This window comes from Rhyacophila brunnea, unplaced genomic scaffold, assembly GCF_057557595.1.
Source record: "Rhyacophila brunnea isolate RB1 unplaced genomic scaffold, BYU_Rbru_1.0 scaffold_2, whole genome shotgun sequence".
NCBI classification, from domain to species: Eukaryota; Metazoa; Arthropoda; class Insecta; order Trichoptera; family Rhyacophilidae; genus Rhyacophila; species Rhyacophila brunnea.
The window spans coordinates 32,841,914-32,854,772 of NW_028232859.1; the positions used below are offsets into that span (position 1 = coordinate 32,841,914).

The following is a 12,859-nucleotide window of genomic DNA, read 5'->3' on the forward strand; positions in this document are numbered from 1 at the left end:
TTAAAATCGGATCCAAAATATGTAAAGGTTTTCTAAATCTGTCAATCATAAAATTTTAAGGAACAAACAAATAAACATACTTTGTATGATATGACACATAAATATACCTACTATATAAATAGCAACTATTGACAGTAAAGTTAAAAGAGGTTGAGTAAAGATTTTATTCTTAGCATAACTTATGTATCATAATCAGTCCCTAGCTGTGTGAAGTAACTTTAGTTTGTTGGAAAAATACATATTATAATATATAAATTATTTGTAACATTTATTATCTATGTATGGTTTTGTAACCAATTGAATCACTAATAGTAAGGTGTGCAATATTGCGTGGTTGTAGATTTGCGATTTACCATATAATTTAATAATGAACGGATTAAAATCATTACATCGCAATGCATACAATATTTTTGACGGTGCTACAATCTGCATCTATGAACCGCACTCCTCATTATATAACGTTTTATGTATTTTTTTGTAACAAGTACTGGCATATTGTTATGTAGTAATAATTATCAGGTAGTTAATTATACTCAAAACTACATTTACTATCCAGTAAAAAAGTGCTCATTTGATGTTTTATGTCATAAAATCCTAATACTCTCCCCCCTTCCCCTTATTTATGAAAACTACATTCTTAGGTAGGTAATGAAAGTTTAAAATTTTACCGGTTCAAATAGAAACGTTGATACATTTTCCTATTATCACTTTTTCATTCGCGAATTTGACTGACTAATCGTTTCTTTTGCACTTTTATGTTCAGTTTCCTGGTTATGAATATACCTACATTCACACAAGTGTCGTCCGGTGGGTACACATTTTTATACCAGTTACGCTCTTTTTGTTTTACGCTTTAAATATTTTTTATTTCCATACCACCCCACCGAGTTGCACAAAATAATATATTAATATAATAATTATAAATCATTATCAATAGGCAGGTACATACTATCTTGTCGAGTATTTCGGGGGACGCATCCACAGTATCTATGGACTGCACGCCACTTATGCATAGCTAATAATTAAGTTCTCGACTTATTTCAAAGATAAAAATAATGAAATATGTTTCTATATTCACGACACTCAAGTGTGAATAATTAATTATAACAGTGCCGAAGTGCTCCAACCGAGAAAAGGGTATAGGTGCACTCAGGTTTACTACACTACTGTTTCTGTCATTTTATTACTGTAAAATTATGCATGTTTTTTCAACTGAATATATTTTTATTACCAGTTTTATATCTATAATAATAAAAATAACGTATTACTTTGCTTATAATATTAAATACTTTTCACCCATACACATAATCATTCGGAACGATTGTAATATAATAATATGAATAGTATAATGAAATGATATTTTCTAACAATCCCTCCGGGACCAGTTAAAATAATGTTTGTTTGTTAGTTATTTAGCCTCAATTCGAACGTTTGAACTATCAAAATTGCTTTTCAATAAATAAAAGATCAATTCTATTTATATTCATGTGAGATGAAATCAATATGAAGCAATATTTAACGAGGTCTTGACCTAATTACATCACCTCTGGATTATGATGATTATCCTAGCGTTTTGGTGTTTTATAAATCATATAAGTTTTATTTGCGGCATAATATTTAGTGTAGATTATTTTAATGAGAATTACAATATTTAAAAAAATACTTATTAAATAGAAATTACTTACGTAGGTATAGTGTTTCTATTTGTAACATCTGCATAATGACATAAAAATATATAAAAGGATTTCGTCAGTCGATGATTGTATTGAGTCACAATCTGACTTAGATAGACTGTATATTTATAGATAGAGTATTTGTAGATATATGTCTACAAATGCTCCTCAATAACATTCTTCAGAAGCATGAACCCCATCAACATAGAATATAAACTAGGAGTCGAACCCTTGAAACGCAGTTAAAAAATACGTGACCTGGGTGTCATAATGGATAATAAGATTTAACACACATATTAACGAAATTATCAATAAAGCATTAACATAACTAGGTTTTATTCATCGGATCTCTAAACCATTCAGATCACCTGACGTTCTGAAGGTACTTTATTTCTCATATGTTCGATCCATAGTTGAGTTTGCTTCTGTCGCGTGGAATCCACAGTACGTTACATACATAAACCGTCTCGAGGCAGTAAAAACCCGATTTCATAAGTACGTCAATTTTAAAGCTTACTGTTATGGTTTTTATAATGACAGAAACGACATAGCTAATTCTATTTCGACCACTGCAACTTGTATGGTACCATCTTTAGAAAGTCGACGTTCTCTATCTGATCAGTATTAATCTTTTCAAAATTATCAATGCTTTTGTTGACTCGATAAACCTACTCGACAGGGTGGGTTTCCATTGTCCATCAAGATTTACGCGAAACCAAGCTTTGTACCATGTCAGTCGTAGCGATTCTAATTATGCACAAAACTCTTTTATTCGGCGCTCTTGTTTAAATTATAATATGTATTTCTCCACCGTTGATCCTTTCAGGAATTCACCTGCTACGTTTAAACGCGCTATTTCCAAAATTTTCTATAATGGACATTGATCGAATTTTTAAATGTTATGTTTTTTTTACTTTCATATTATTTATTCCCTTTTTCTGTTCTATCTTAGATCACCCATATTTTATATATATTTCAATAATTCTTAACACACATATAATATAGATATATACCTATACTTATATATTAAAAAACATGTTACTTTTTTGTCTATAATTATTCATTATTCTTTCTCATTTTTCATATGTAATTTTATTTTGTAATTTCTTTATATTTATGTTCTTCTTACTTTCTATCTTGTTAGGCTTAACTGTATTATAATTTATATATGGAAACTTTGCTGGTTGCAATAAATTTTCTCTTTTCTATTTTTAAATATATTTTTGTTATCAAACTGTTTGTTTCCTCAATAAATAAATAAAAATAATAATATTTCATAATATGAAAAGGTGACTATTATATCAATGGATACGAAAATACCAACATAAAGGTATTATTTTAGAAATAAAATATTAAAAGCATCTTAAAATTTAATCGTAATTTTATTCTATCTACTCATATTATAAATTTTAATTATATACTACCTGAACCTACCTACGGTATTAATTGTAATTAATTTTACGCGAATAGTCTTCAATATTAATTAGTAAATACCTTCTTAATTCCTAAATTAAACTCTTGTAACTCTTCATTCTCAAACAAACTTGATGAAGATAATCTCAACTTAAATAATTAAAATCCACTAAAAACTCATAAGGTATGAATTAAAACATATTCAAATTGAAAACGTTTCTTTCAGGACCTTTAAATTATAATAGCATTGTTGAATAAAATATGTAGTACTAATATTATTTATAATATATACCGAGTTCAAGAAGTTTTACATTATAATAATAAAATACTGTATTAATACTTTCCATATTATTATAACATTGCATTTCTTCACTACACATCAATCTTATTTATATTCAATTTTAAAACCGAATATATTATATAATATGTATACTTGTGACGTGCAGTGGATAGTAATTTAGGGTAGCAAAGATTTAATGTAATAGGAATATACCGATAAATATAAATATAACAAAGTTACTTGTAGAGACCAAGAACTACACGCATTTCTGATAACGGTAGGTACCAATTATTAAAAAAAAATGATTTTCCCTTTAGGGTCCATATACCGATATGATTGTTAAAACTGAAGAGTTTGGAATATCTTGTGGAGCTAAATATTGTGAAAATTCCTTAGACTTTGTAGGTAATACGTCATATACCATTATGGTTCACTGTCTTTTATGATCATATAAAATAGATTATTAAACCCATACCTAAAAGAAAATAATATGTTCCTTATTGTAAACTTCATTATGGAGTAGGAATTAGTGAACCTTAATATAATAATAAAATAAACTATCATATATTATATATTTTATACGGTATACGGACTCCTAAGGAAATATACAAAAATATAATTTATCTCAATATGAAGCTCAAATGATATTTTCGGAAAAGTGATTTACATATTTTCTTTTGTTCATACTTTAAATATTTTATTTTTACACATTCAATTTTCATTGTTTTCGAGATTGCAGAGAAAATATGAACACCGTGTATTCGTTTAAAATTTTCTTTTGGCGCCCTTTGCTCTTGAAAAAAAAGCATCATAAACCTTTTCAGTGAAAATCATAAAGTGAACGTCGTAACAAAGTTTCAGCGAAACATATTTTATATTTTCTCAGTGTAATATGTACCTACTGAAAACATGTTATCATGCATACCTGATATAGGTATACCTTATTTTTCCAATTTCTTCGTTACGTCTGCTCTCAATATGGCAGTGAAAATTGAATATTCGCCTCGTTTCGAACATTGTGCGAATTCGGGATTTTGCGAGCTCGAGTAAAACAATCCAACCGTAAAGATTGGCCCTGTTTTTGGCAGAGTAATTTGGTGCGTGTGTTTTTGGGTGTGAATGTGAATGTGATCTTGCGTGTCTTTGATATCAGTGAATATCAAATTTTTGATAACATGGCCTGATATCGCAGCATACTTTCATAATAATATGTAAATTTTATTACAGTATAAACAGAAAGTCATTTAATAATATTATTCTCTGGGTAATTTTCTTTATATAATATTTTGAGAAAAATTTATTTTATATTGAGGTTCCTTGTGTACATTTGACTGTTACAAATGAGAGATAAGAATACTGTTATCTTTTAAAGTTGTCTTTATAATATCCGTTAATATGGCAAGGTTAATTATATGTATAATTAAATATAGATAAAAATACCTATACAAGTATATAACTTATACGCCCCTTTAATCTAATACACTACAAATTAAGGTATCAGTACTGCCATATCTATAATTATATAGGTAATAAGATTGAGTAATTAAAGAGACTCATTTTGATAAAACAATTTTATTATATCTAAGAAACATTCATAGTGTGAACCTAACTGCAGTACCACAATCAATGTTTTAAAATAAAGATAATATACATATCAAATTTTTTTTTAACAACTTACTAACAACGACTAACATGTCATTACATTTTTCTTAAATTTTAAAAGGAATCATTTAGAGATTTTTTTATATCTGTGATCGCCGTACCTTGCGGGTCACCGAGATTGCACGAACCCCAATTTAGAAAGACACAGAATGTAATCTCAGATTGTAGGAGAGACACGTCCGAAATTTAACCATTGACGTGTCTTTCTCTGTTCACTTGTGCTGAGTGCTTTTATTAGGCCTTTTGAAGTAGTCTGTGGGTTCGTCTTTTTATATCTATGTCATTTACTTTAAAGGTGAATTCAATTTATTTTTTTCAAGAGATAGATAAATACAAAACAAATGAAATCATTTCGATTCAATAAACTTAATTTTAAGACCTCGGGTGACATTTCATGAAATGGAATTAGAGGTTGTAGGTAATCGAAATTTTGTCTCGCATTTCTCGATAATTATTTATAAATGAAATTCTCGAGGTTTTTTCACCACATCCATACATTGAATAATACAATCCTTGAAATCTATTAACTATAAACAATAAGAAATCTTTGAAACAAACTTTCAAACTTCATTCTCGGCTGGAAAAAAATGAAAAGGAATCTTTTAAAAAATCGGTTGACGTTTATTTTTTACGGATTTTTTCGGGAAAACTACTTCGACGAAAAAAATCATATATAATGTTTATTTTTACCTCTAATAGTCTTACAGAACTGATGAATAAACTTGAATACTAAGTACAAAAAATATTTTATACATCATTACGGTAATATTTTAATTTATTTACCTAAATTATATTTTAACTAAATTAAATTGTTAAAAAAATGTATTTGTTCTGTATTTAAGAAATATCCTGAAATAATCTTATATTTTGAAAGTAAAACGATACGACACTGAAGACTAGATGCGACAAATCAACATTGTATCATACATCAATAACTACGAGTATTATCGACGCAGATATAAAGAAAACAATTTATGAAGGACGAAACTGTATTTTTTGCTTGATGTGTACGATATTTAAATATTTGGACAGTGGTCATAAGCGGTTCATCTCAATGTTCTTGATAAATACGTGACAGAGCTAGTCACTAATTGCCTTTTCTCGACTGTGTAAGTTACGACGGATGCAATGTCACTTAACTGACCATTTGTATCTGATTATAAATAGATTTTTGCTTAAAATTAATTTCACAAACATAATTTGGAAATACCTCAGTAACATACATATTAGAAAACATCTAGAAAAAAATATTCCTATCAATGTGCTTTATTAATTTACCCACCTGTGCTTTACCTAATTACGACTAAATTAGCTAATAGTAATGCAACTATGGTGAATTATTCGTTGAATAAAAAATAGTTTATTAAAATTTATGATTCACACTTTTTTACAGAAGGCGGAATAAAGCACTGCGCGTGTCAAGAACATGGCCCGGTGTTTCTTCAGGAGCCACCTTCCCGACTGGTGTTCAGCAATAGCAGTGGAGCAAGTGCACCATGTTCAGCTCATGGGTTTCCACCACCTACTATATCCTGGCATCACATGGATGGATCTACTGTAATACCAATTCCTGGCCTAAGGTAAGGTTTAAATAATATTGATTGTTTGAGAAGTATAATATGAATAGTTTGAGATTTTCTCAGCTGATTGTTATTATATTATGTTTTTGGGTTATCATCGTATGTTACTACTTATTTCTTTCTCGACGTTTTTTGCTCATTACTATATTATGGGGTTATTCTCATAATATAGTGTATTGGTGTGTAAGTACTGTTAGTTGCATGAATGCCGAGTTTGGTGTTAGTGTATCAAAATAGGGTAAGTTTAGCTCTAGAACTATTCCGAAATATTTAAGAAAGAAGGAAGAAAAAAACACAGTCACAACTCAAAAACTTAATACAATATTTATAATGCAGTGTATATTTTTGATTTTTCACTATATTTTATAATATAATTGATACTTCTACAAAGTAAATCCATTATTAGTGTACTTAATGGGCATAAATATGTAAAAACAAAATGGTTTGATCACACTCACAACATGCTTTGAAATTTTACATCATATATCAACATTATAATATTACGAATAGAGATTTATAGTAAGCGTGATAATATACAATTATAAATAATAGTCTTATATTGTTTAAATCGTGTATATGTTCTTTATTCATTGGATAAAAGTAGTTTAAGTAATAATTACCAATAAAAAGGAGAATGTCATAAACAAAATTAGGATAACTACCTACTAACGTCGCCGTGTTATTAATATCATAAAATTATTTCAAACTTATTATTATATTCTATAAAAGCTTTTTCTGAATTTGGAATCTTCAGTTATATACAGATAGATTTATGAAGAAGAATAATAATTTAACAAAATTAAGGAAATTCCGCTAGTTCAAATGTTTTTTTCTAATATAAATATTTCAGAGATTTTTCAAAATTATGAAGATAGCTATTTTCAATATTATGAATAATTAAGATGTTTGGCGAAGCCTATCTTAGTAGAATATTATATTATAATATTATAAATAATATTATTTCCTTTGTAGCTTAAAATTCATTTTTAGTATTACAAGTTAAGAGATAAAATATTAATCTAGCTGAAATGTGCCGTTTCAAATCGCGTTAAAATAATAATAATCTTCGTTCCTATAGAGCAAAATTTACGACCCCAAAATGGTTTCAAAGTACACTAATAACTCTCGTACACCCTGTGAAATGTATTGCTTTGAGGTGGGGTGGCATCCACCTAGCCAATAAGAAGAAGAAGCAAACTTAATTTTAAAAATGACCGGCTCCTTAGCGTCTTTATCACTTTAATCCGCACATTTGTTCAGCCGTTGACTTTTCCGAAGCCGTTTGAGCTTTTTTAGAAGCTTTCTCGGAACTTATGGCGTGATTCTAAAGAGTGCTAAATGTATTTCATTAAAAATACTTCTTATACACTTACTTTTTATTATAATCATAATATATAATACAGATACTTCCATCGTTTCAATACAAAGTATTTAGCTAGTTTTTTTACAACTATAACATAATGTCTAGTTGCGTATAAATATGTCTTTTATATTTTTATATATTACATAAAATATTATATAATATATCTTATTTAATTAATAATTTTATTTCGTCGGGTTCTTTTATATGTAAATAAAGATTCAATTTTCACATATTTTTTCATTGGCTCTGTAATCCAACGTACATCTTAGCTGCCTCCGGGAGAGGTTTCGTAACAGTTTTTTTTTGTTTTAGAAAAAACTGATATTAGTCATATTAGGTACATGATCTGGTACCAAACGCGTATTAAAAATAATATGTAAATTTTGCAGTTGCAGGATTGGAACACGCGACCCACGATTTTATTCGTGGAGAGGTCCATCCATTGTCCATCGCTGACGCTTTTCATAAACAACATATATTTTATTATATAATATATAATTGCATATTATTTTCTGGACGTTTAACTATGAAATTATTACAAGTAAGTAGGTATTTTAAGAATGAATTTTTTCGAATATTAGTAGGTCTCATTTTAGTTTTTCATCATCGTCACCATCTCCTTAGATCAATCCAATGTTGGACCCATTTTTTTCTCACGTAGTTCTACAAAACTTAAAAATCTTGTCAATTACGCGACTTCCACCAAAATAAACATACACTATAAAACTAGATATGACTTTAAAATAAATAATTTTGGCCAAATGAACTATGCAGCCCTGAGTCTCGGTCTATGGAGCGCGCCCCATTACTCTCGCTAATGGAGCCCCCTTTGAGAATCGCGGGGCAAGATCCGTCCTTTGTGCCCTATAGAGTTCAGCCCTGACACCCCTCGACACCCCCAAGCTTGCCAGCTATTCCTCCAGTGGCTCACCTATTGATTGCTATATGTTACGGAAAATTGTGTGCCAGAAAGTAATACAAGATTAATATAGAAACGCAGGTGAGTTAAATAACAAAACAATTCTACTATTATTAAAAATATGAATAAAGTTTTTTAAATTTTATTAATTAATTGAATATTTCAAATTCATCTCTAAATTAGTTTAAGTACATATTTCAGTGAGTACTGAATTATGGATGCCCATTTAAATAAAACCAATAATTTATTTATAAACTATTGTCATATTTTTGCATACATATTATACAATTATATTAATATTATGTACATACGCTCACATTTTGCCTTCGTAAAGTACCATGATTTGCTACTGTAAAGCAGCACCGCCAGTATGCAATCGTTGAATAGTCAGTATTTGGTTTTGACCGAGTACAATCGTGAGTCCCAGACATATCGAGTTGAATATTGGTTCAGCTATTCCCATTCATATAGCGAACTCTCTCTGCAAAATTCCATCTCCCGTGATTTGTACCCACAGGTATTTGAAGCTGTCAAAGCTCTCGATGTTTTGCCCGACGCTAATCAGAGGAAAATCTGGATCAAGACAGGTGCTATTGCACAAAATATAAATTATGTTTAATTACAGGATATAACCATGATCCTTTTTATTCGGTGCAAGGTTGCATCACCAGTCCCGTGCGGCTCTGCTCGGGACAAAATGAGGGCTTAAATTCATTGATCTGGCACACGTAAGGGTTATGTTAGCCGGCCGCGTATGACGTGGCTGCATATACATAACGGGAGCGGAGGTGGGAGCTTTACACACCATGATCCTTTTTATTATCGGTATAGTTAGTTATAGTACAATAAAATTATTCATAAGAAAATATGTGTTGAATTCAATTTGAGCGTTGTACCAATTTAGGTTTGATTATGTTCATTCAATTGTCGCTATTATTACCAAAACGATTTTTTCTTAATATCATTAAATGCTGTTTTCTATATTTCTATAACCTTTTCAATTCGGTTCATAAGAAATGCCACTGTTTTCCTGAGGCATGAACAACAGAAAGCCATTGTCGCCACTCGAAAGATTCGTATCGCGCTCATTATGTGGCATTCGTTAATGGCCTAACTCCTGCCATCGGAGGCCTGCCAGTATTGTTATACTCAGCATAAGGATTTTTTAAAAAAGAATCTTGGAATATTCCCGCCATAAGATATAAAACATTATTTTTTTTTTGCCGTGTTTTTGTGTAATTAAATTTCATTAGCACTGGATTATATTTAATCTTAATTAAGGTTTCCGCAAGGTATTGTTATAAGCTGCTGCAAGATTTCAAACTTATTTTACGAGTAGATTTTTTTTATCCATTTTTATAAATAAAGTGAAATTTTTAAATTAAAATAATTTAGTCTATTGTGTTTATTAACATTATGACTGAAATAAAAATATAATCAATGTATGTTTAAATCATATCTAAAAATATAATAAATTTATGCAGGAAAATATCGCACTATTATAAATAGAAATACCTACATAAGTTTATTATCTAGGTTTCACCTTTTAACATCTTCAGGTGCAATAAATATCTCAGTGTATAACTAACTGGTTTAGGTAGAGTGTAGACATAGAGACGAAGATGCAGAACTGTAAAATCAATGAGGTTACAAGTGTGTCCTATTATAGACAATTAATACTACTACAAAAAATCTCGTTTTAATTAGAATTTAAATTCAACTAAAATTTATATATTCTTTGGTTAATAGTACTCAAAAAGTGAAAAAAAAATATTTTTTAGGTGCCTGTGTAAAGCGTATAACTCTGTTTTAGCGAATAATATAATTTATATAATCTCGTATTAAAGTATTTTGATATTTATTTTGAAATGTATTTTTCCGATAAGCCCATAAGGAGAAGAGAAAATAAATTTCCAAAGCCCACCTAAGCTTTTTATCTCCTACACCGTTGTTCTAGAAATTAAATTGATAAATAAATTTTCAACAAAATGCTCATATTTTCTGATTTAAAACATAATTTTTTACAGCAGTAAACTTTTTTCGACTTATTACTTATTAAATTATTTAATTATTATTCACTACGTTTGTTATTATTGCTAATTTATATTTATATTGCATTTTTTTAATTCATATACGTTGATATAGATACTTTCAGAAAAACTTACTACTTGACACGTTTTTTTCAATAAAAACAGTATGCATACTACGATAAATGCGAAATTTATAAATACATCTTATATATTAAATTGTAGTTAAATGTAAAGCTCTTCTATAACTAGTGTAACTAATATAATATGTAATAAATACATAGTGTGTTTGATAAGAAAAATCTTCAGGAAATATACCTACTTACGCCGCCAAACCTTTGCGCGTGTTAGTAGAAGAAAAAATAAATCAGCAAGCACTTACTCTCGAGAAGCTAAATTTGAAATGTATGAATGGAGGTTTCTTTTGAAATGGCCGTGATATTTAATAAGCGAAACGCCTCGCTTTTGCTTTTATGGTGGTCACTTTTTTCAAAAAAAAAAAATACAACTTTATAAAATAAAATTAAAATTTTCTCTCCTTAGAGATATAAGCAGGGGAAAATAGAATTTCCAAAAGTATGCTGTTTTATGAAAAAAAGTTTATTTACTTAAAAATTTATATGTAAATATTTTTCCACTTTTAAAGAAAGTTGTATTTTAAAGGTTTCATCTTTCACGTATTCATCCCGAAATCGTCGTGGCCACGACATCTTTTGTTGACAAGGTACTTCGAAGATTTTTCGTAGAATATATTTAAATAAGTTTGTAAATCCTTTTAAACATTATAAGAATTAACTGATTATAGATTAAGGTACTTTAGGTAAAGAGACGATTATTTGTAATATAATTTACATTAAGGTAGTCAAGTAATTATCAACTTTTTTAAAACAAAAGGATTAATAATAATTTATGTAGTACTTATTGTATTTTTAATATATTAATTTTTTTTATAATATTTATAGTAAATTGTAATTGGAAACCAATGATTACATTAGATCGATTGGTTTGACTGTCAATTATTTTTTTCAATCACCATTTCACAATGAAAAATAGTTGTATAGAATAGAAATACAAAGCTCTGGTATCGAAGGAAGGTTCATTGTTTTATTAATCAATACATCAACAGAGCGTGTAGTCAATTAAAAGAGATGCGGGCTTGTGAAATGTAAGTGTGGTTTCTTGTGTGACTTTATACACCTTTATTCATTTGTCAGTCGGTTCGTTATGTTGTCATGGATTTTATTTCGACCACATTTTCCTCGGAGAATACAAACAGTGACGTTAATATTCCCATCTCAGAAATTATAATATTCTATATTATAATTTCTGTATTTTATATTGTATAATTATGCCGCCCGTTCTACATTGTTAAATACAAAGCTACAAAATTACGTTCAAAATGTTAAAGGTTCAATTTTAATCTAGGTCAAATGATTTCAATAATAATGTAGCGGTAGATTTTTTTTAAATAACTTCATGTTGACAATGTCCCTTTGAGTGCATAAACCAGTATTTATATTATTATTAAATAAACATAATAATTACGTTTATTTAATAATAAATATAAATTATATCAGAAAAAAATTGTAAGTTAAGGTAATTTAAATAGTAGGTTAGATAGTAGGTAGTTGCTAAGATAGCTAGTAGCATTTTTATCCGATCCCTCTCTTAAAATATTTCAGATTTTCAAAGAATCTTTTTTTAAGTAAGATGTTTTTATCAATCAATAAAATAAATAAGAATACTTATTGCTTTAATAAATTTATCACTCTTATAAAGTTGGACGAGTGATAGTTCGCTAATTAAATCTTAGATATTTAGTTAGAATCCCGAATTCACAGGTTATTTTCCAAAAAATATTTTGACCAATACCATCACTCATGGGGTTTGATAATTGGCTAACCTCCATTTATCGTAAAAAATCTTTTAAGAAACCTCTTCC

At 28.7% G+C, this 12,859-nt stretch overlaps 1 protein-coding gene across 1 annotated transcript in view; it reads left to right on the forward strand.

Moving 5' to 3' along the window:
• The window catches only part of LOC147072214 (cell adhesion molecule Dscam1-like), a 207,701-nt gene that overhangs the window by 17,443 nt on the left and 177,399 nt on the right, over window positions 1–12,859 (forward strand). The window contains exon 3 of the mRNA XM_085946707.1: window positions 6,422–6,608. Coding sequence (XP_085802833.1) covers window positions 6,422–6,608 — 187 coding nt within the window. The remainder of the gene's footprint in view (window positions 1–6,421; window positions 6,609–12,859) is intronic.